General features: G+C 40.9%; 1 protein-coding gene, 2 long non-coding RNA genes and 1 other non-coding gene across 6 annotated transcripts; 3 read left to right on the forward strand and 1 right to left on the reverse strand.

Moving 5' to 3' along the window:
* Positions 1–9124: 9124 nt before the first annotated feature.
* On the forward strand, positions 9125–18293 carry LOC108137048 (60S ribosomal protein L15). 3 transcript variants are annotated; one of them, XM_017258541.2, is made up of 3 exons: positions 9125–9223; positions 9536–9862; positions 10035–10416. In XM_017258541.2, exons 2-3 carry the CDS (start codon positions 9554–9556, stop codon positions 10338–10340), a joined length of 615 nt encoding a protein of 204 aa, XP_017114030.1. In that variant the 5' UTR covers positions 9125–9223; positions 9536–9553; the 3' UTR covers positions 10341–10416. The 3 variants fall into 3 exon arrangements, with proteins under 3 accessions (XP_017114030.1, XP_041566043.1, XP_041566042.1); XM_041710109.1 differs by lacking the exon at positions 9125–9223 and adding an exon at positions 18156–18293 and having other exon boundaries at positions 9447–9862; positions 10035–10094; XM_041710108.1 differs by lacking the exon at positions 9125–9223 and having other exon boundaries at positions 9447–9862.
* On the forward strand, positions 9278–9349 carry LOC121467817. The gene has a single exon (XR_005977845.1). It is a non-coding gene; the product is annotated as a small nucleolar RNA Me18S-Gm1358 (small nucleolar RNA).
* Positions 18294–21162: 2869 nt separating the features above from the next.
* Positions 21163–21526, reverse strand: LOC121467811. The gene is made up of 2 exons (XR_005977844.1): positions 21464–21526; positions 21163–21373 (listed from the first exon to the last, which is right to left on the reverse strand). It is a non-coding gene; the product is annotated as an uncharacterized LOC121467811 (long non-coding RNA).
* On the forward strand, positions 21364–22642 carry LOC108136363. Its single transcript, XR_001773956.2, has 3 exons — positions 21364–21918; positions 22028–22330; positions 22397–22642. It is a non-coding gene; the product is annotated as an uncharacterized LOC108136363 (long non-coding RNA).
* Positions 22643–24263: the final 1621 nt, after the last annotated feature.

Below are 24263 nucleotides of genomic sequence, written 5' to 3' on the forward strand. Positions count from 1 at the left end.
CGGACTGGTGGAGAAAAGTTGTTTAAATTTTGTAGGAAGAAAGGGAGGCTGTCCACTAGAGGTAAAACAATTGCTCCCGAGGCACAGTTCACAGGGATTAGCTGTGATTTGGCGGTGACATCCTCTTCTAAGAAAATCGAAGGATTCGCATCCCAGGTCGTCCGTGCAATAAGCACGAAAGGTTAAACCAAAAACGGTGATAAAACTGTGATATAGGTATTAGGGACATATTATTTTTGTTAACGTAATTTTAATGAATGTCTTGTTTTGGGGTTACAGTGTAGTTGTTTGTTTTGTGCAGATCCTTGGGTTTTCTGGGTATTTGCGTTTTCAGATCATATCGGTTTAAAACTTAAATGTGTGGTCGTGACCCGTGACGTCGTCACGCGCTGCTCGGCCACCGCGACTTGAATGAAAAACGCAAAGTCCAAAAGGAAATCCTATGCGATCCTGCAAACAGCCGAAGTCCTTAACTGGCGATTTTCAGCACAGCTGAAAGTTAGTCCAGTTGACGAGCGGTTTGTTTAGTGAGAATTCGGACGAAATTGTAGACGCAAGACGACTGGCGCGGAGTCTACCGGCTGGGATCGGCTCCATCTCCCCTTATTGAGGCTGGAAAAAAAAAAATAAAAAAAAAATAAAAAAAATGGAGAAAGAAATTTAGTCGAGGGACTTGTTTTTTGATAAGAGCTAATATTTGGTGTGAATTTGCTTAGCCTTGGGTATTTGTGGGTCTTTAATATGTTTTCTTATTTATTTCTTATCTATTCATGGTTTATTGTTTTTCTATTTATTTATTATTATTATTTATTGGCCTGGTAATATAAGTATTCGTATTATTTAGGTGCATATTATTTAGTGGTGTTTATTTATTGTTTATTATTATTTACTAGCATTCAGTATAATTTATTTATTTATACATAATTTGGGCTTTTGGTGGCCACGTTGAATTCGGGGTTTCAGAAGTCGTGTTAGGGGTTATCAAAATTCAGGATGTCAAAGCGACAAGGCAGCAAGCATGATCACCTGCTTCGGTCGAAAGGTTTTCCAGGCGAGGACGACGAAAAGATGTGGTCCACGGATGTGGAGGGCGCTACCGAGGCTGGCTTGTCGCGCATATCGGAAGGGTTGCCCAGGACTCCGCTTGCCCGTTTGCGCCAGGGACTGCAACAAGAGCAAAAAGGACCACAGGACACAGAGCTGCAGCAGGACCTAAGGCAGCAGCAGATCCTGGAGGGAATTGGTTCCGCGGCGGATGAGTTATTGCAGCTGGACGATAAGGACGCAAGACTCCACGATCCCTTTGTGGATTCCGCGGCAAGGTCGGCCGTTAATGTGGCTTTGGCACAGGCGGCGGAGACCCATCGGAAGGCCCAAGAAGGCGGGATCAATCAGGCACTGAGGGACGAGATCCGAATTGGCTTCCTGGAGATGATGAAGCTGATGAACGAGGTGTTAAGGCCTGCTGCTCAGCGGCCTCAGCTTCCCCTGGAGAGCATGCCGGATGAGCGAAGGCTTCCGGATTCAAGGATCAACGCGGGAATCCCTGGTCAAGCCCCGCAAGGTGCGGTGCCGAAGAGCACACAGGTCGCCGGCAGGGACGGTTCCAGGCTACCTCCGCCGAGGGTGCCACCCAAACCGACGAGGAGGCCGCTGGATTTCCAGGAGTTGGAAAGTAGCAGTCCCGGGTATCCTCCGGATCAGTTCAGGTCGCGCCGAGACGATGGCCCGGCTCGCAGCTGGTGCATTGAGGACCGCAGGGCCTCAGAGTTCCGGGAGGAGCCGCGTCTGTATGCCAATGTGGGGCCGGCAGCCGCCAACCAGCAATGGCGAATTGAGCGGTGGGGCGTATCCTTCGACGGGGAGGATGAGCGAAACTCGGTGGAAGATTTTCTCTTCCGGTTGGAGTTCCTGCAGCGGCAGTGCCAATGCCCGTGGCAAGAGGTGCTCCGAAACTTCCACCTGCTGCTCACTGGGCGGGCTCGGGAGTGGTACTGGGTGCACGTGCGTCACTGCAGGGTGGACAGGTGGTCCCAGCTTCGAGCCCCGCTGATGGATAGGTTCCGATGCCATCAGACGGAGCACGATCGGATGCACCAACTTCTGCAGAGGGAGCAGCAACCCGGAGAAGGAGTTGGCGATTATATCCATGCGATGCAGCAGTTGGCGGCTCGACTGAAAAGGCCACTGTCAGAGCGGCAGCTGGTGAAGATTATTAAAAAGGGCTTGAGGGAGAGCATCGCAAGGTTTGTCTACGCGATGGATGTGCTCACGGTGGATGAATTGCGGGAAGAGTGCTGCGAGGTGGAGCGCAGTTTTGGACGACGTGGACGGACCACGTACACGCAGCCGATGCGGTATCCTCTGGCGGAGAAGGCCAAGGTTAGCGAGGCGATTGGCCCAGATCCTGGTGAGGATCCTCCGTGGCAAGAGGTGGACGAAGTGCGGGCGAAGCCGTGACTGCGCAGCAACAGAACGCAGACTGTTCTGCTACCGATGTGGGAAGCCCGACACCGTGTCTCCAAAATGTCCGGATTGTGCGGAAAACGGTCGGTTGGGCGATCCGAGGGCGGAGAGGATGCGTCCAGACAGGAGTTCCGCAGAGAAGAAAAGCTGGTAGGGTTAGACAAATGTTTACCTTCTAAAAATAGTAATAAGTTTGCATTACGATACTTACCTTATGCGGAGAGGATGCGGCGGTATCTAGAGACCAGGAACAGGATCTTCTCAGAGCACCAGTTAGGCGGGATGCGTATGGTGTCTCGCAAGGTGCAAAAGGCCAGGGACCGATTTCGCAAACGTCGGAGCTGCCGACGCGAAGCAGTGGCCGCCGTGAGGCGCACTTTATCGCGAGATCCCAGACCGTTCGCCGCAGTCCGAGTTCTGACCAAGCAACTGACGGGCTTGTTGGACACTGGAGCGAGTGTGAGTCTGCTTGGAAAAGGTGGCAGAGAGCTGGTCGAGGCCTTGGAGGTGCCCGTCCAGAAGTACTTATCCGCAGTCCGTACGGCCTCTGGAGAGGATCGGTCAATTATAGGACGGGTCAAGTTACCGGTGGAATACCGAGGACGGACAGAGCACATTCTCTTCTACTTGTGTCCTTACCTGGAGCAGCCAGCTTATTTTGGAGTGGATTTTTGGCAAGCATTCGGACTGGCCCCAGCGATTATAGGCCACATCGATTCGGAAGGCGTGAAGAAGGTCGAAGAATTACACGCCAGGGAGATGGAACACTAGGCGGAGGTCGAGGATGACGATGAGGAGAAACCCGATCCAGAGTCCTGGACGCTTTCCAAGGCCGAGGAACAAGAGCTGGAGGAGATCAAGCAGCAGTTCTTGACTTTCGAGAGGGATGGCTTAGGTACCACCAGTCTGGAGAAGCACACTATTGAGCTGATGGACGGAGCCAAAGTGTTCAAGGATCGACCCTATCCGATGTCTCTCGCGAAGCAGAAGGTGGTCGAGGACGAGTTCGACAAGATGCTAGCGCTCGGAGTCATCGAGGAGAGCAAAAGCCCCTGGAATAACCGCACCACCGTAGTATCAAGATCTGGAAAACACCGGCTCTGCTTAGACGCACGTAAGCTTAATGATGTGACCATCAAAGATGCATACGATCGGAGTCGCCTGCGGTACGACAAAAGGGCTCGTACTTTCCTTGCGAAGCCAGGTCAGGAAGTGTATCGCCGCAACTTTGCCCCCAGCGATTTCAAAAAGGCCTTCAATGCAAAGTTTGCTCGGAAGTTCCTAAAAGCTCGGGTGGTCAGGACAGTCGGCAATAATGCGTACGAGCTTGAAGATCTTCAAGGACGACCGATCGGAGTGTACCATGCCAAGGACATTAGGTTGTGATCTGGAAAGAGGAATAACAAAGTACACGAGCTCAGAATCGGCATGTGTCTACTTCCCGTAAAGGGTGGGCCCCGCGTTGGACACCGTTGGAACTGCATCTTGGTATCGAGGCCGGCTGAATCCGAATAGTCCAAATCCAAATGCTCCCAAGTATTCCTGCGCTTGTCTAAAACTCTGTGTTAGCGTCTCTCGGAATCCAGGGTGGTGTTGCATTTTCAGTTGAAGCCGTCTGGAAAATACTGAAACGAACCGATACGTCAGCAGGTCCCGCTATCGATAAGATTTGGTGGTGACACCGACTATTGATAGCGGGAGAGGATCTAGCTATTTAAATTTAGCCCGGTTCGCTCGTTAACTGGGTTAGATGGCCTTGAATACGTTCGCTGACCCATCTTGAGAGAGCGGGAGGGAAAATGGCGAGCGACTTTGGTGTAGGTCAGGGTTTTGCTTTAGTTGCTTCAAGAAGTAGTAGGAGAACGGTCGGAAAAAAACCCAAAATTTAAGTTCGTGATTAGTGTTTGAATAACGCAAAGTGAGTGGTTATTTATTAGTCCGGAACTTGTAAATTAAAGTGTTTTTTTTTATATTGAAGCCGCCGGGGACCCTAACTAAAGGGCCCCGGAAATTTAAAAGATTTGGGAAGTGAAAACTTACCAGGCGGACCTAACCTGGTCGTCGTCCACCAGCCGCCGCAGCATTAGCCGCAACAGCATTGGCCTCAGCAGCATTGGCCGCAGCAGCATCAGCAGCAGCAACATCGGCCGCAGCAGCAGCAACATCAGCCGCAGCAGCATTAGCCGCAGCAGCATCAGCCGCAGCAGCATCAGCCGCAGCAGTATTAGCCGCTGCAGCATCAGCCGCAGCAGCAGCGATCAGTAGCAGCAGCAGCAGCCTCAAGCGCCAGCAGCTACAGCGACTGCCGCCAAGACGGCCAGATACGGAGATTCCCTCGGTGAGTCCGTTCCGGGAACGAATGCCCGCGCTGGCCACGTGGTCATCTCCAAGTCCACCGACGCACTGCCTCCGGCTACGTTGCGCTATCCTCCGGACCAATTGGCTCCGCGCGGACTCGCGCTGGTTTTCGCCGTCAGCGTTTTTTTTGCTGCAGTTTCAACCACATCCGACCTTGAACTCTGCAATAAATAAGTTTAGTTATTGTTTTGTGATATCATGCAGTCAAGATTGTCAAGTACTCACTGTGAAATCTAATCTAAAATTAGAGGCTCAAGCCCGAACCCTAGCCGCGCGTCCAACCACATCTAAATTGGGTCGCGAAATTTAATAACTTGTGGGATTTGTTTAGCGTACTTACCTTATCAGCACTTCCCTTCTTTTCCCTTGGAGCTCCTCAGGATTAGGCGACCCGGTTGGCAAACGCCTCCAATTTAGTGCCGTGCGACGACTTTGCCTGACACTTGGAACTTTAAGCGTCTAAAAATTTCCCCTTTCAGTAGGAATCAATAATGAATGTATTTACTTATTAATCTTGCCAAGAATTAAATGTGAACAAGCTACCGAGATGGTTGTGTGAATTACCTTGGGCGGGGAGATGAGCCGATCCTAATCCACCAGGAATAGACTCCGGTCTGCCGGAGATGGGGTGTGCCTCCCACATCTTTCTTGGGGCACCCAAGGTTGGGTGGGTGCGTCGTGGCAAGGACATCGAAGCCACCAATTTTGTCGAATTGTCTTAGTTGCTTGATGTAAATATAATTTTGTTTTGTTTTGATTTGTGGTAGAGATGGTAAATCGGCGTGAGACGTCCGATGAGTCGGAATCGATTGTTCGGACTGCAGGGCATAGGGGGTACTCCGCCCTGGGACTCCGTGGCTAGCCGGCGCTGCCCTCCGGGAAAGATGCAGTTCCGTAACACATTTACTTCTCTTTATTATTTTTCTAGGATATTTTTATTTATCTACTATCTTCCTACGAGTCCGCTACACCGTCTTTACTCAACGGAGAGGAATTTTGTGTACACTAACCTCAAAACACTAATCAGCCCACTTATTCACTGACCGCGTGCCTTCGCGTGGTCGAGGCGTCACTCGGATTATCCGGCAAGATCGTTACGGGAGACACGTCCGCTCCGTTTTTCTGTTCCGGCACGAGAGACCCTTATTCATTTGTCACGTGTCACGAATTACACGGAAAATTACTGCGGGAGACACGTCCGCCCCGTCTTACCATTCCGACACAAGAGACCCCTCGCTCGATCGGTGTGTGACCACCTTCCCCACGCTCCCTTTTTCGCGCTTTCGGGATTTCTAGTATATTTCTTAATTTCTAGTATTTTCTTTACTCACTAAATATCGGCTGGCGTTGCCACTCGGGCTTGGAACTTAACTTAACTACTGCTTAATATTCAGTTTCAACTTAATATTTATTATTCATTATGGGTCGCTTACACCTATAACCTTACATACCATTAACTTAATATTTATTATTCATGATAAGACGCTTACACCTATAACTTTATATACTACTAAAAATTGTATCGTACACCTAGGTGTGTACGTTACAATAGGAAACATTAAATTTGCAATACACTGGGCCAAAATTTACGTAATTAATACTCTTTTATTAAACGAACCTGAGCTTAACGAAATAAGTAAAATATCTCAGAAAAATAACATTACCTCGTTTTCAATTGAGGAGACGCTGGAATTTGTTTATGTGTCTGTCTTACATAATAAAACAACTATAATTTACTTATTAAAAATACCTGAACTCGAACCAACTAATTATGAAAATCTTCTTTTAAAGCCTGTTATCAGAAACCAACTAATAATACATTTAGAAACTAATGAACTTTTTGTATCCAACAATGTAATGCTAGGTCTACCCCATGATTGTAAAACTTCAAACTATGTCAAAATGTGTAAAAAAAAATAAAAATTGTTAATTTAAGTAATTCAAAATGTATTTCAAAATTAGCTCAGGGAAAGGAATCGCTGTGTGATTATAGTAACTCGGACCACATTGAACCAATAGAGGAAATAGACGATGGCATACTACTCTTAAATGACTTGAACGGCAGCCTAAATTCAAACAATATTTCACATCAACTCAGAGGAACTTTCATGATTACATTTTTAAACGAAACTATAAATATAAATAAAAAAAAAGTTTTACAAACAAAGAAAAAATAATTATGAAGCCCGGAATCCCACGAATTCAAATTACCCCATTGCAAGCACAACGCATACAAATTCTGTCATTAGAAGCATTAGAAGCTCTACATATAAAAAATAGAAAGCACTTACAAACCTTACAGAATGATTCTACAATAAACCGAATAACCACAGTTACATTAATTTGCGCCATTGTTCTTGCTTTGATCGTATTAAAAAACTGTGTCCACAGAAAAGAAAAAGTAATCCTACATATCCAAGAACCAGCACCACAAGTTTTAAACAACAAAACTAATATTATATCAATTCCTAAAAGAATAATTCCAGAATTTAATAATATTCCTTATTTCTAACACCTATTGAGGACAAGTAGGTTTTTAAGGAGGGAGAGTTGATCGCAGAAATATTTCTTATTTTTCCGAGAAATATTGCAACATTGTCGATGGCAACATTGCAACATTTCAATACAACGGTCAAGAACCCGCAAGTTCAATAAAATAAACACACGCATCCGGTTAGTAGCCACAGCGCAATATCAGAATTCTAATTCTGCAAACCTTGTAGTTTCAGCCACTTCTTCAGAGCTAGGCCACCGCCGCGGTCTCTTCCGCGACGTCGACGTCGCTGCCCCAACCCACAGCTTAGATCAGGGTATTTTGAAATGAATAAAGTCATCTCAAATTGAACTTCAAAGAAATAAAACGTTCAAAACTTATTTTTCGGTTTTAATTATCCTGGAAATTAACTTACATATATAAATGTGTAATTCACAATTTTATTTATTTCAGTTTCGGATGTTGACGTCCCACATACTTGGAGCTAACCAGGGGTCAATTCTGAGATATTTATATCTCTGGGCGTATAGGAAAATTATTAAGATATTCATACATCTGTGCATTCCATTAAGAATTATTTTAAAGATTTAATTTTACATCTCCACTTGGTATCAAAAATGATGCGAGACCTCCACAAATTTGCATATTATTCTCATTCGGTTTTTTTTATTTTGCTTTTTATTTTATGTGAAGTGTATATAATTATAGTTAGAAGTTTTTTCACATTCCTAAGTTTTTAATTAATTATATTATATCCCCTTAATTATTATATTAAGAAATAAATATATGTTTTTAAGTATTCAAAATGTAAGTATGGGTCAATAAATATATATAAATAGGTATTAATAGATCAACATATTAAGAATGAAAATTATATTGGGCGGACAAATAAATATTTTATATATTACTAGGAACAAAAGTTCGAATAAATTGGGAAGTGGATAACTAAACAATTAAATTTATAATATTTTCGCTATTCTTTCGACCTTGTTTTAATTTAAATTTAACGAATTTAACTGGAGCTTTAATTTTATATATATATATTTATATATATATATATATATATATATATATATATATATATATATATATATATATTTATTTATTTATTTGTCCCAAAAGTTTTCGGTGCCCGTGTGATGCGGTGTCCTTATTTAGAACAATTTTATTTTCCGGCCCGTTTTGTTTTTCCTATTTTAACATATATTTTTCTTTTTCTTATTGGAACGGACTCACTTTTTTGGTGGACGGTTCCGGCTTCCGATCTCTGAGCTCTCGTTGTCGGTCGTTCAACACTTGCCCGGAATCTTTTTTTCTTTTCCTCTGTATAATTTGTTTTAAAAAACAATTTTCTTAGATCTAACTCTATTTTAAGAATATAAAGTTAAATTTAACTTATTTTTCAAATCTTTAACCGGACCACTCCTCCGGTTATTGCTGGAGGGTGGAAATAACGTTCCTAACCGCACGTTTCTAGCCGATACTTAGCTGATGTTTTTTCCGTTCAACCCCGAAATGATGGCGCTAAAGAATTTGATTTCACATGACGTCATGCAGTAAAGAGATTATTTGCTTTCCGCAATTGTGGCACTATATTATATTACACACAGCACATCCGTTGGAAAACATTTGGGATTTTGGCAAGTGTGAAACTCCGTTTCCCACGGCTCAAATCCACTATTTAAAAATATCCTAAGGAACGTTCCATTCCACTGTGCCATATCTGCAAATATTTAAGTTTGAAAATAGGTGTGCTTGATATAATTTCAGAGCAACCCTGTGCAGTTTAGTCAACTGCTTCAACTACTTACTTCCTCCTTTTGGATTTTACCGTCTTGTAAGTTGGTTGTGCCTTGATTTCGAGTTCTAATCTAAGGTTTTGAAAGTGATCGCTTAAGCTGCGTGGTAAATATATACTAGTTGCTGAGCGACTATCACGGTAAAAAACACTATTATCACGGTTTAATACCATGATGATACTCCATGCACCACTCTGAAACTTTTAGTGCTGATTATGGATTTCTGATATGCACGATTAAGTGTTTAATATAAGATTTCTTTATACTACCGTGCACATTCATATTAATATGTACATGCATATGTATTAATATGTAAATCTGTGTTGTAGATACTGAAATGTACTTTCTGCGTACAGTCGGAAGAGTTGATGGACCGATGATGTGACAGTTATTAAATAACGAATGAATTTGTTACTAGGTCTATCAATTTGCGGAGATGGGGGCCTATCGGTACATGCAGGAACTGTATAGGAAAAAGCAGAGTGATGTTATGCGGTACTTGTTGCGTATTCGAGTTTGGCAATACCGTCAACTAACCAAACTACATCGATCGCCCCGACCTACTCGACCGGATAAGGCAAGGCGTTTAGGATATCGGGCAAAGCAAGGTTTTGTAATCTACAGGATTCGTGTCCGCCGCGGTGGCCGCAAGCGTCCAGTGCCTAAAGGCTGCACCTACGGCAAGCCGAAGAGTCATGGTGTAAACCAACTGAAACCCTACCGTGGATTACAATCCATTGCCGAGGTAAGAAAAACGAAATAATAATATTTATTTTAATCTTGATGACAACATATATTGACATAAGAATTATGTTGACTTTGTACCTTCCTTAGATGTCTGAAACTAATCGTGAGAAACATGAGGTCCTTATTGAATTCAAAGTATAATTGAGAATTGTTTTTTTTTTTATTTCTAGGAACGTGTTGGCCGTAGACTTGGTGGTTTGCGAGTTCTGAACTCGTATTGGATTGCGCAGGATGCTTCTTATAAGTATTTTGAAGTCATTTTAATTGATACTCATCATAGTGCTATTCGCCGTGATCCAAAAATCAACTGGATTTGCAAGCATGTCCACAAGCATCGCGAGTTAAGAGGTCTTACTTCAGCCGGAAAGAGTTCGCGTGGTATTGGCAAGGGATATAGATATTCCCAGACAATTGGTGGATCTAGGCGTGCTGCCTGGAAGCGCAAGAACCGTGAACACATGCATAGAAAACGATAAATTGTAAACCTTTTTATTTATCGGTTAAATAAAACATTCGTGCATCTACAATTTCTGTGCGCGGTGAGGACATGTATATTACGTGGAGCTTTATAAATAGCAAAGGGAAGGGCACTTAAATTTCTACAAAGTTCATTAAAGATTACAGTTGGCTTTGGTAACTTAACAGATCTGCTGCATCTCTCAAAGCATATTTCGAACAGCAATTAAACTATTCAGTATAAGCAGCCTCTCAAAACAGAAATAGTTTACGTACATACGAAAGTTAAGCGAGACTTAAACGTGACTTAAAGTGTTTTCCGATCCGAAAACGACAAGAAAACAAATATCTAGTCGCTCAGTTTGTGGCAGTGAAAGTTTCATTTTTGATAGCTCAAAAACGGATTTTTTGCGAGATATATTTTTGTAATATTTGTTTTTAAGACTCGTTTTTGCTTTCTCAGTGACGGCCCCGAAAAGTCACTTAAAAGTCTCTGTACTTATAAATAAATTTAAAGGAAAGGAAAACAACTATACTTTTCTTACGGACCAAGTCCACCCAAATGGCTTTTATTAGCTAACATTATAAACTTTAAAGTCAGCTCGATTATAAATAAAAATAAAAACATACCATAAACACAAAAAAAAAAAAAAACCCAAATAGATCATACAGTTTTTGGATAGAGTTTTTAGAGATAGAGGGGAGAGAAATTTTTAGAATAGTTGCAATGCTATATAAGCTTGGACTTGCCGAAGTTTGCTTCTTTTCATGTCTTGCCAAACGAAGTTTGTTAAAACAAAATTAGTAGTGAACTATAGACTAGTACTCAAATCGACGAAAACCGTTACACGCCTTGAGAGAGAGCGAGAGGCAAATAACTGGCGAACACTTTTCGACAGTACCTTTTGCACGCCGGTACTCAGATCGACGGAAAAAATACTAGAAATGTGCAGAGCGTTGCCAGATGTCTAGGATGAACTTTCGATGAACGTTTGTCAGGCCCTGGCGAAATGAAGACAAAATTGTATCTTTGGTGTTCTTGGATTTGAACTTGCAAGCGAAATATAAGAAAAAACGACAAAAACACGAAAAAGCCTCGTGTCTGCCACCATTCTAATACCAAATTTAACTTTGGCGTCGTTTATATTCAACATCTTTGATTTTGCTTTTTAAAATTAATTTGTTTGTCAACAAGCTCAGCTGATTGACAGAATGACCGAAGCACACTAACTCGGGTGAATCTGAAAACTTTGGTCTCACTAGACAGAATAAAGTTTTTTCGCGGGCGAAACTGTTTGTCGATCTGAGTACTAGGCTTAAGGAAAAATAGAAGTGAAAATATTATTTTTGACAGACATTTTTACGAAAAGTGTTTGTTGTGGTGAAAATTCCTCGACGTTTTTATTATTTAAAATTTTTTTATTAAAAAAAATCGCCTGTTCAAAACATTGTAAATTATATCTCGAAGACCTGTGTAAATTATAATGAGATCGGTTTATCAGAGCAACATTAAAACACAGTTTCGAGAAAAAGGCGTTTAAAGTTTCAAGTGACAATAAAAGAGGCAAGCAAGCTGTATCGAAGCTGTATCTGCAAAGCTTTCACTCGGGTTAAAGGTTTTTTTAAGTAATTAAAATGGGACAATAAAAATATTTAACATCACAATAGGAAAACAGTTTTAATATGATATATTTTGTATAGTATAAATATTGGTACCTGAAAATATACGTATAAGAATAAAAACATATAAAAGCACAACGCACTAAAAACAAAAACCGAAACTTAAGCATAGTACTCAGATCGAGGAACAGTTTTGCCAGCGGAAAAACTTTATGATTTCTAGTGAGACCGAAGTTTTTAGATTCACCGAGTTCGTGTGCTTCGGTCATTCTGTCAATCAGTTGAGCTTGTTGACAAAGAAATTAATTTTAAAAAGCAAAATCGAAGATGTTGAATATAAACGACGCCAGAGTTAAATTTGGTATTAGAATGGTGGCAGACACGCGGCTTTTTCGTGTTTTTGTCGTTTTTTCCTCAATTTCGCTTGAGAGTTCAAATCCAAGAACACCAAAGATACAATTCTGTATTCATTTCGCCAGGGCCTGACAAACGTTTACGGAGAGTTCACCCCAGACGTCTGGCAACGCTCTGCACATTTATAGTATTTTTTCCGTCGATCTGAGTTGCGACGTGCAAAAAGGAACTGTCGAAAAGTGTCCGCCGGTTATTTGTGCCTCGCTCTCTCTCATAGGCGAAAACGGTTTTTGTCGATCTGAGTACTGGGCTTAAAAAAAAAAAAACTGTAAGTGGTTTTGTAGGTTAATGGCCTAGCCCCACAGAGCGCCATCCACCGTTTACCATCTCTTTCAAAGATGGTCCGTCAGGTTTTGCCGCACCAAAATATTCCCGGTTATTAACGTTCGAATTAACGTTCCTAACCGCACGTTTTTAGCCGATATTTAGCCAATTTTTTTTCGGTGCAATTCTAAAGCCTTGGCGGGAAAGAATCTGAATTAACATGGCGGCCATCTTTGTTTCTGTGAACCAGTGGCGTAGTTGAATGAGAAAGGGGGCTTGGGAGGTTAACGTTCTGGGAATGTTTTTGAAGGTACACGCCAATTTTAAAAGTGACTTCATAGTGCTTAAGAGAAGGCTTAAGCGCATCTTTCATAAAATTGTGTTTTCAAAGTCGGTGACCAACGTAACTTAAAAACGGCTGAGCTTCTTAAATATATTTTGTCGTAATATAACGAAGATTTTTTTTCCGATAAGTAATTATTTTTAAGACGGCAATTTTGCTCAAAAGTTTATTTTTTCTTGGGTAACCACCATTTTGTCAAAAAACTTTATTTTCCTTGCTCATTCGATTAATTATTAGTTTGATATTTTAGTGTCTGAGGTCACAATCCAAAGATATAGTGGTCACCTCAATACCCCTTTTTTGAGAGGAGGTCCCGGAGAGTAGATGTAGCTCCTTTCCAAATAAATATTTTTTCCAATACTCAGTCTTTAAATACAGTTAAAATATTACACATCATGTGTACAAAATATAGGATAAATAAATTTTGAAGTTTTTTCAGAAAAAGTTCTTAAAAATTTGCTTTGTTCGGCCTGCTTACTGTATATAACACCTTTATAGAACACTAATAATTATAAATAAAAAAAACAAGAAAGAAAGCAAACTTCGGCAAGCCGAAGTTCATATACCCTTGCAGCTATTGTAAGAATTAAATACTTTTGAAAATATTAACATTATGATTTAATTGCGTATATGTTGAAAAACATTGAAGCTATAATGATTTGCAGCTCAAATATTAGATAGTTATTTTATATATTTTTTTCCGATTGTAACTATGGGTGCTATATGATATAGTCGTCCAATTTTGATGAAATTTAAACCGTAATTTTGAAATAATTAACCAATACTATACGTCGAATAACTAAAAAAAAAATTAAAAAACGGCTAAGTTATAATTTTTTTCATTTTTTTTCCGATTGTTCCTATTAGAGCTATATGATATAGTCGTCCGATTTTGATGATATTTAAACCGTAATTCTGAAATAATAAACCATTATTATATGTCGAAGAACTAAAAAAAAAAAAATAAAAAACAGCAAAGTTATAATTTTTTTTATATATTTCTCCGATTGTTCCTATGGTAGCTCTATGCTATAGTCGTCCGATCCGGCTCGTTCCGACTTATATACTACCTGCAATAAAAAGACAACTTTTGGGAAAGTTTCATGCAGATAGATTTAAAACTGAGAGACTAGTTTGCGTAGAAACGGACGGACAGACGGACGGACAGACGGACATAGTGATGCTGATCAAGAATATATACACTTTATAGGGTCGGAAATGTCTCCTTATAATACCCTCTGCGAGGGTATAAACAAAGCAAAAAACAAGAAAGAAAGCAAACTTCGGCAAGCCGAAGTTCATATACCCTTGCAGCTATTGCAAGAATTAAACATTTTTGAAAACATTAAAATTATGATTTACTTTCGTATATGTTTAAAAACATTGAAGCTATGATGATTTGCAGCCCAATTATTTGATAGTTATTTTATATATTTTTATTATTTCTAAGGGAGCTATATGATATAGACGTCCGATTTTGATAAAATTTAAACCATAATTCTGAAATATTTAACCATTGCTATATGTCGAAGAACTAAACAAAAAATTAAAAAACAGAAAAGTTATAATTTTTTTTCATTTATTTTTCCGATTGTTCCTATGGGAGCTATATGATATAGTCGTCCGACTTTGATGAAATTTAAACCGTAAATCGGAAATATGTAACCATTACTAAATGTCGAAGAACTAAACAAAAAATTAAAAAACAGCAAAGTTATAATTTTTTTCATTTATTTTTCCGATTGTTCCTATGGGAGCTATATGCTATAGTCGTCCGATTTTGATGAAATTTAAACCGTAAATCGGAAATATTTAACCATTACTAAATGTCGAAGAACTAAACAAAAAATTAAAAAACAGCAAAGTTATAATTTTTTTTCATTTATTTTTCCGATTGTTCCTATGGGAGCTATATGCTATAGTCGTCCGATCCGGCTCGTTCCGACTTATATACTACCTGCAATAGAAAGACAACTTTTGGGAAAGTTTCATGCAGATAGCTTTAAAACTGAGAGACTAGTTTGCATATAAACGGACGGACAGACGGACAGACGGACATGGCTAGATCGACTCGCCTAGTGATGCTGATCAAGAATATATATACTTTATAGGGTCGGAGATGTCTCCTTCACTGCGTTGCAAACTTCTGACTGAAATTATAATACCCTCTGCAAGGGTATAATAACACTATAGTTTATTTTCCCGACTATTAGATACCCGTTACTAAAAGCCAGATTCCAGTGGCGCATTAAAACGCATTTGGGCCTGACAAACGTTCACCGAGAGTTCACCCCAGACGTCTGGCAACGCTCTGCACAATTCTAGTATTTTTTCCGGCGATCTGAGTTCCAACGTGCAAAAAGGAACTGTTGAAAAGTTTCCGCCGGTTATTTGCGCCTTGCTCTCTCTCATAGGCGAAACGATTTTCGTCGATCTGAGTACTGGGCTTAAGAAAAAAAACTATAAGTGTTTTTGTTGGTTAATGGCGTAGCCCCACAGAAGACCCATCCACCGTTTACCATCTCTTTCAAAGATGGTCCCGGTTATTCCTTAACGGTGGAATTAACGTTCCTAACCGACGTTTTTAGGCGATATTTAGGCAATATTTTTTCGGTGCAACTCTAAAGCCTTGGCGGGAAAGAATTTGAATTGGCATGGCGGCCATCTTTGTTTCTGTGAACCATTGGCGTAGTTGAATGAGAAACGTGGCTTGGGAGGTTAACGTTCTGGGAATGTTTTCGAAGGTGCACGCCAGTTTTAAAAGTGATTTCATAGTGCTTAAAAGAAGGCTTAAGCACATTTATCTCAAAATAGTGTTTTCAAAGTCGGTGACCAACGTAACTTAAAAACGGCTTATCCGATTAGTCTTAAATTTTAGTATGAACTTCTAAAATATATTTTGTCGTAATATATCGAAGATTATTTTTCCGTTAAGTAATTATTTTTAAGACGGAAATTTTGCTCAAAAGTTAATTTTTTTCTTGGGTAACCGCCATTTTGTCAAAAAACTTTATTTTGCTTGTTCTTTCGATTAATTATTTGTTTGATATTTTAATGTCTGAGGGCTCAATCCAAAGATATAGTGGTCACCTCAATACCCCTTTTTTGAGAGGAGCTCCCGGAGAGTAGTATTCCCGGAGAGTAGTATTTCCCTTCCAAATAAATATTTTTTCCAATACTCAGTCTTGAAATACAGTTAACACAACATGTGTACAAAATATAGGATAAATAAATTTTGAAGTTTTTATCAGAAAAAGTTCTTAAAAATTTGATTTGTTCGGCCTTCTAACTGTATTTAACCCCTTAATAGAACACTAATAATTATAAATAAAAAAACACAAAAACAAAGCAAAGAATAACACTATAGCTGGTTTTCCCGACTATTAGATACCCGTTACTAAAAGCCAGATTCCAGTGGCGCATTAAAACGCATTTGGCCTAATGCGCATTTCTTTACACATGGAATCCCATAGGGCCAAATGCGATTAAAACTCATTCCCCGAATAGTTTTATAAAAAATACCGGAAAATACTGATTCTTAACGATATTTTGTTGGTGCCACCACTATAACAGCTGGATTTTTATGCATGTCTGGCCCCATTTTTGACTTCTTTTGAATATAAAATCTATTTGCATAAAAATGACTGAAAACTATAACAAGGGCAGCAAATCCTGCTTGCAGGTCCAAAATACATTACTGCTGCATCTCTGGCGTGAAAAACTCCCACATATACGGATATTCTTACAGTTTTTTAGAAACTGTGGTGGTCGCATTGCAAGCCCGTCAAGCAATACCCTCAGCTCCCCTTCCTTGTCGTCCAAGTTGGCAAATGCCTCGGTAGCATTATGGATCTCCTGGTGGTCATAAAAGATATCCCTAAACACGCTTATATTCGTGGTTTTTAATTTATTTCGTTTTAGTTTGCGACGGTTCAAAATTAAACAAATCCAGATCAGCTGGTCGTGTCACTCACATGTCGGAGTAGCATTAGTTAAAAGTTAATGCGCCAAAGAAATCAGGCACATTTTAAAAGTCCACTAATGAGGCATGGAATTCAGGCTTTTAGCTAACAACCTTTTAAACTAAATATTCCCCACACAACAATCGGGGTTTGGGTGGCGCCATCTGTCGCATCGCCAAAACTAGAAGCTAAGTGCGTGCAGCAACCCCTTCCCGCTAACAGTTCTTTCTTTCTGTCCTTACATCAGGGATCACCAACTTCCAGAAATCAATAACTTGTTGTCTACCGAAATACACATACAGGATTCAAAAACTAAGGTCTAACATGTCACAGAGTGACATGACAGACGTTTGCGATTTGTGGGCGTGGGCAAGCTTTGAAATAAACTTGCGCTGCGTAAGAATTAATATTCTAAATCTCTAGCTTTTATAATTTCCGAGATCTCGACCTTCATACGGACGGACAGGAGGACAACCGACAGACGGACAAGGCTAGATCGACTCGGCTATTGGTCCTGATCAAGAATATATATACTTCATAGGGTCGGACCACATCCTTTTACCTGATACATACTTTTCAACGAATACAGACATACATACATACATACTTTTCAACGAATACCCATTTGTTCTACGTCTAACGGGTATAAAAAGCAAAAATGTACTTTGAAAAACCAAAAAAATGAGCAAGAAACCACAAATAAAACCCAAACACAAATTAAGGAGACACTCTATTTATTTCAAAAAGCAGAGACATTTTCAAAAAAAAAATTTTAAATAATTTTAAAATCAGCAAACAAATTTTGGTTTATAGGCGCGAACACCTAATCTCTGCGCCATAGGGTAAGCTAAATCTTAACTAGAATCCAGCATTGGGGGTACAAAGGAAAATTCAGGTTCCTCCGCTGGAACCCTTTGGGGGTCGAGTACACAAGGCACTCGTGTCGAAAATGTTAATGACAAAACTGTAGGTTAAACACTCTTCAAGCGCAAACGTTACCGCACACGCATTCAGAAGGTGTAAACTGTCTGCGTAACAGACCGACAGCATACAAAATTTAATTCATTTGCGTCTTTGCAATGTCATTTTCTTTCTTTGAGATATGAATATAATGTTATAACAAAAAGTGTTTTAAATGACCTGTGCGATGGCCAGCACCGGAACCGCCTACGCTTATCGCTCAAGACCATCTGCAGCAGATATGAGTTCTGAACTCGTATTGGATTGCGCAGGATGCTTCTTATAAGTATTTTGAAGTCATTTTAATTGACCCTCATCATAGTGCTATTCGCCGTGATCCAAAAATCAACTGGATTTGCAAGCATGTCCACAAGCATCGCGAATTATATAAATAGAAAACGATAAATTGTAAACCTTTTTATTTATCGGTTAAATAAAACATTTCGTGCATCTACAATTTCTGTGCGCGGTAAGGACATGTATATTACGTGGAGCTTTATAAATAGCAAAGGGAAGGGCACTTAAATTTCTACAAAGTTCTTTAAAGAAAGGATTACAGTTGGCTTTGGTAACTTAACAGATCTGCTGCACCTCTCAAAGCATATTTCGAACAGCAATTAAACTATTCAGTATAAGCAGCCTCTCAAAACAGAAATAGTTTACGTACATACGAAAGTTAAGCGAGACTTAAACGTGACTTAAAGTGTTTTCCGATCCGAAAACGACAAGAAAACAAATATCTAGTCGCTCAGTTTGTGGCAGTGAAAGTTTCATTTTTGATAGCTCAAAAACGGATTTTTTGCGAGATATATTTTTGTAATATTTGTTTTTAAGACTCGTTTTTGCTTTCTCAGTGACGGCCCCGAAAAGTCACTTAAAAGTCTCTGTACTTATAAATAAATTTAAAGGAAAGGAAAACAACTATACTTTTCTTACGGACCAAGTCCAACCAAATGGCTTTTATTAGCTAACATTATTAACTTTAAAGTAAGCTCGATTATAAATAAAAATAAAAACATACCATAAACACAAAAAAGAAAAACCCAAATACATAGATAATACAGTTTTTGGATAGAGTTTTTAGAGATAGAGGGGAGAGAAATTTTTTGAATAGTTGCAAGGGTATATAAGCTTGGACTTGCCGAAGTTTGCTTCTTTTCATGTCTTGCCAAACGTAATTTGTTAAAACAAAATTAGTAGTGAACTATAGCCTAGTACTCAAATCGACGAAAACCGTTACACGCCTATGAGAGAGAGCGAGAGGCAAATTACCGGCGAACACTTTTCGACAGTACCTTTTTGCACGCCGGTACTCAGATCGACGGAAAAAATACTAGAAATGTGCAGAGCGTTGCCAGATGTCTGGGATGAACTTTCGATGAACGTTTGTCAGGCCCTGGCGAAATGAAGACAAAATTGTATCTTTGGTGTTCTTGGATTTGAACTTGCAAGCGAAATATAAGAAAAAACGACAAAAACACGAAAAAGCCGCGTGTCTGCCACCATTCTAATACCAAATTTAACTCTGGCGTCGTTTATATTCAACATCTTTGATTTTGCTTTTTAAAATTAATTTGTTTGTCAACAAGCTCAGCTGATTGACAGAATGACCGAAGCACACTAACTCGGGTGAATCTGAAAACTTTGGTCGAAATCTGAAAACCAGTGGCGTAGTTGAATGAGAAAGGGGGCTTGGGAGGTTAACGTTCTGGGAATGTTTTTGAAGGTACACGCCAATTTTAAAAGTGACTTCATAGTGTTTAAGAAAAGGCTCAAGCGCATCTTTCTTAAAATTGTGTTTTCAAAGTCGGTGACCAACGTAACTTAAAAACGGCTGAGCTTCTTAAATATATTTTGTCGTAATATAACGAAGATTTTTTTTCCGATAAGTAATTATTTTTAAGACGGCAATTTTGCTCAAAAGTTAATTTTTTCTTGGGTAAAAACTTTATTTTGCTTGTTCTTTCGACTAATTATTTGTTTGATATTTTAATGTCTGAGGACCCAATCCAAAGATATAGTGGTCACCTCCATACCCCTTTTTTGAGAGGAGCTCCCGGAGAGTAGATGTAGCTCCTTTCCAAATTATTATTTTTTTCAATACTCAGTCTTTAAATACAGTTAACACAACATGTGTAGAAAATATAGGATAAATAAATTTTGAAGTTTTTTCAGAAAAAGTTCCTAAAAATTAGCTTTGTTTGGCCTTCTAACTGTATATAACCCCTTTATAGAACACTAATAATTATAAATAAAAAAAACACAAAAACAAAGCAAAAAATAACACTATAGCTGGTTTTCCCGACTATTAGATACCCGTTACTAAAAGCCAGATTCCAGTGGCGCATTAAAACGCATTTGGCCTAATGCGCATTTCTTTACACATGGAATCCCATAAGGCCAAATGCGATTAAAACTCATTCCCCGAATAGTTTTATAAAAAATACCGGAAAATACCCATTTGTTCTACGTGTAACGGGTATAAAAAGCAAAAATTTACTTTGAAAAACCAAAAAAATGCGCAAGGAACCACAAATTAAACCCACACACAAATTAAGGAGACACTTTAACAAATTCAAAAAGCAGAGACATTATCAAAAAAAAAAATTTTAAATAATTTTAAAATCAGCAAACAAATTTTGGTTTATAGGCGTGAACCCCTAATCACTGCGCCATAGGGCAAGCTAAATCTTAACTAGAATCCAGCATTGGGGGTTCCAAGGAAAATTCATGTTCCTCCGCTGGAACCCTTTGGGGGTCGAGTACACACTGCACTCGTGTCGAAAATGTTGTTGACAAAACTGCAGGTTGAACACACTTCAAGCGCAAACGTTACCGCACACGCATTCAGAAGGTGTCAACTGTCTGCGTAACAGACCGACAGCATACATAATTTAATTGATTTGCGTCTTTGCTATGTCATTTTCTTTCTTTGAGATATGAATATAATGTTATAACGAACAGTGCTTTAAATAACCTGTGCGATGGCCAGCACCGGAACCGCCTACGCTTATCGATCAAGGCCATCTGCAGCAGAGATGAGTTCTGAACTCGTATTGGATTGCGCAGGATGCTTCTTATAAGTATTTTGAAGTCATTTTAATTGACCCTCATCATAGTGCTATTCGCCGTGATCCAAAAATCAACCCAAGCATCGCGAATTATAGCCACGGAGTCCCAGGGCGGAGTATCCCCTATGCCCTGCAGTCCGAGCAATCGATTCCGACTCATCGGACGTCTCACGTCACTAACTTGACGATTTACCATCTCTATCACAAATCAAAACAAAACAAAGTTATATTTACATCATACATAAGCTGCAACATAAGAAAGAAAATTGCCAATCATCCTCAACTAGTGGCGGTTGAAATCCATTACATACCCAGCCACACTGGCATACCCCAAAGCGATTTCGTGGACTTGGCTGCCAAAAACGCTCCTTCACACGGTATCTTCACTGTAGTGGGATGGAGCATAAAAGATGCCACAGCTGAAATACACAAATTAATACAGGAGGACTGGGACAAGGAGTACGCCGAATTCGCTAGTGGTAAACGAATTCCAACAACGCTAAACAAACCTTGGTTTAACAACTTGAACTGCAACCTCAGGCCTTCGGGTATAAAAATAATAAACAGATTAATCAGCGGTAACGCTTTGACAATTATACTTTAAACAAAATGCACGTGTTACGGAACTGCATCTTTCCCGGAGGGCAGCGCCGGCTAGCCACGGAGTCCCAGGGCGGAGTACCCCCTATGCCCTGCAGTCCGAACAATCGATTCCGATTCATCGGACGTCTCACGTCACTAACTTGACGATTTACCATCTCTACCGCAAATCAAAACAAAACAAAGTTATATTTACATCAAGAAAACTAAGACAATTCGACGAAATTGGTTGCTTCGATGTCCTTGCCACGACGCACCCACCCAACCTTGGGTGCCCCAAAAAGGATGTAGGAGGCACGCCCCATCTCCGGCAGACTGGAGTCTATTCCTGGTGGATTAGGATCGGCTCATCTCCCCGCCCAAGGTAATTCACACAACCATTTCGGTAGCTTGTTCACATTTAATTTTTGGCAAGATTAATAAGTAAATACATTCATTATTGATTCCTACTAATAATCTATTCTTTTCGTTAGAAACACTTAAGGTCGATCTCAGACCATCGCCCAGATGAGAAGCGGTCAAAGCGGCAACAACCGAAAGGGAAATTTTTAGACGCTTAAAGTTACAAGTGTCGCCGCATGGTACTAAATTGGAGGCGTTTGCCAACCGGGTTGCCTAATCCTGAGGAGCTCCAAGGGAAAAGAAGGGACGTGCTGAAAAGGTAAGTACGCTAAACAAATCCCACAAGTTATTAAATTTCGCGACCCAATTTAGATGTAGTTGGACGCGCGGCTAGGGTTCGGGCTTGAGCCTCTAATTTTAGATTAGATTTCACAGTGAGTACTTGACAATCTGGACTATGTGATATTACAAAAACAATAACTAAAACTTATTTATTGCAGAGTTCAACGTCGGATGTGGTTGAAACTGCAGCCAGAATGGAAAAATCGCTAGAAACGAAAACCAGCGCTAGTCCGCACGGAGCCAATTGGTCCGGAGGATAGCACAGCGTCCGCGTAAGAGGGGCCGGAGGCAGTGCGTCGGTGAACTTGGAGATGACCCCGTGGCCAGCGCGGGCGTTCGTTCCTGGAACGGACTCACCGAGGGAATCTCCGTATCTGGCCGTCTCGGAGGCAGTCGCTGTAGCTGCTGACGCTGGAGGCTGGTGCTGATCGCTGCTGCTGCTGCGGCTGATGCTGCTGCGGCTGATGCTGCTGCGGCTGATACTGCTGCGGCTGATGCTGCTGCGGCCAATGCTGCTGCGGCTAATGCTGCGGCGGCTAATGCTGCGGCGGCTAATGCTGCTGCGGCTGGTGGACGACGACCAGGTTAGGTCTGCCTGGTAAGTGTTCACTTCCCGAAACTTTTAAATTTCCGGGGCTCTTTAGATAGGGTCCTCGGTGGCGTTAATATTTAACAAAAAACACTGTTATTTATAAGTTTATTGCAAATAAATAATTTATCTAAAAACTAATAATGCACTTATGAACTTATTTTTCCACGACTGTTCTCCTTCGACTTATTGCAGCAACTAAAGCAAAACCCTGACCTACACCAAAGTCGTTCGCCATTTTCCCCCCGCTCTCTCAAGATGGGTCAGCGAACGTATTTAAGGCTATTTAACCCAGCTAACGAGCGAACCGGGCTAAATTTAAATAGCTAAATCCTCTCCCGCTATCAATAGTAGGTGTCACCACCGAATCTTATCGATAGCGGGACCTGCTGACGTATCGGTTCGTTTTAGTATTTTCCAGACGGCTTCAACTGAAAATGCAACACCACCCTGGATTCCGAGAGACGCCAACACAAAGTTTTAGACAAGCGCAAGAATACTTGGGAGCATTTGGATTTGGACTATTCGGATTCAGCCGGCCTCGATACCAAGATGCAGTTCCAAAGGTGTCCAACGCGGGGCCCACGCTTTACGGGAAGTAGACACATGCCGATTCTGAGCTCGTGTACTTTGTTATTCCTCTTTCCAGATCACAACCTAATGTCCTTGGCATGGTACACTCCGATCGATCGTCCTTGAAGATCTTCAAGCTCGTACGCATTATTGCCGACTGTCTTGACCACCCGAGCTTTTAGGATCTTCCGAGCAAACTTTGCATTGAAGGCCTTTTTGAAATCGCTGGGGGCAAAGTTGCGGCGATACACTTCCTGACCTGGCTTCGCAAGGAAAGTACGAGCCCTTTTGTCGTACCGCAGGCGACTCCGATCGTATGCATCTTCGAGGTTCTTCTGCACCTTGTCATGGATCACTTGGAGTTTATCAGATGTTCTCATCCCAGACATTTCGTGATCACACAGCGACTTCAACTTCCTTGCCAACTTGTAGCTGGCTCCAGAGTTTTTCCCATTCCGCCATGAGCTGCCGTTGGATCCGAATGTGCACGCACAATTATGCTGTAGGTCAGACTCTGGGGAATCCACAACTTCCATTCGAAGCCTTCCACCTCGTCATCCAGATTTGCCGAAGAGACTCTCTTGAAGATGAAACCATCCACTATCCTCAAGTCAGGTAGGTTGGCCAAGTTTTTTTCCACTTCTTGTAACAACTCCGTGTACTCTTCTCCAGCAAACTCAGTGGTCTCGAAGCCGAGCAACTCTGACGGGTCCACCGTTAGCTCTTCAACACAACGCGAAAGGGTATCTGCCACAACGTTCTCGCTTCCTTTCCTGTGTTCGATGTTGAAGTCATATCCCTGGAGTTGCAATGACCACCGAGCCAGCCGACCCGAAAGGTCTTTCATGGACATGAGCCACTTC

This window comes from Drosophila elegans, unplaced genomic scaffold (assembly GCF_018152505.1).
Source record: "Drosophila elegans isolate 14027-0461.03 unplaced genomic scaffold, ASM1815250v1 contig_767, whole genome shotgun sequence".
Taxonomy (NCBI): Eukaryota; Metazoa; Arthropoda; class Insecta; order Diptera; family Drosophilidae; genus Drosophila; species Drosophila elegans.

Coding starts and splice junctions, on each gene's coding strand:
- LOC108137048 (XM_017258541.2), top strand. CDS start 9,554: ATGGGGGCCTATCGGTACATGCAGGAACTGTATAGGAAAAAGCAGAGT. Junction 9,863..10,034: donor GATTACAATCCATTGCCGAG/GTAAGAAAAACG, acceptor TTTTATTTCTAG/GAACGTGTTGGCCGTAGACT.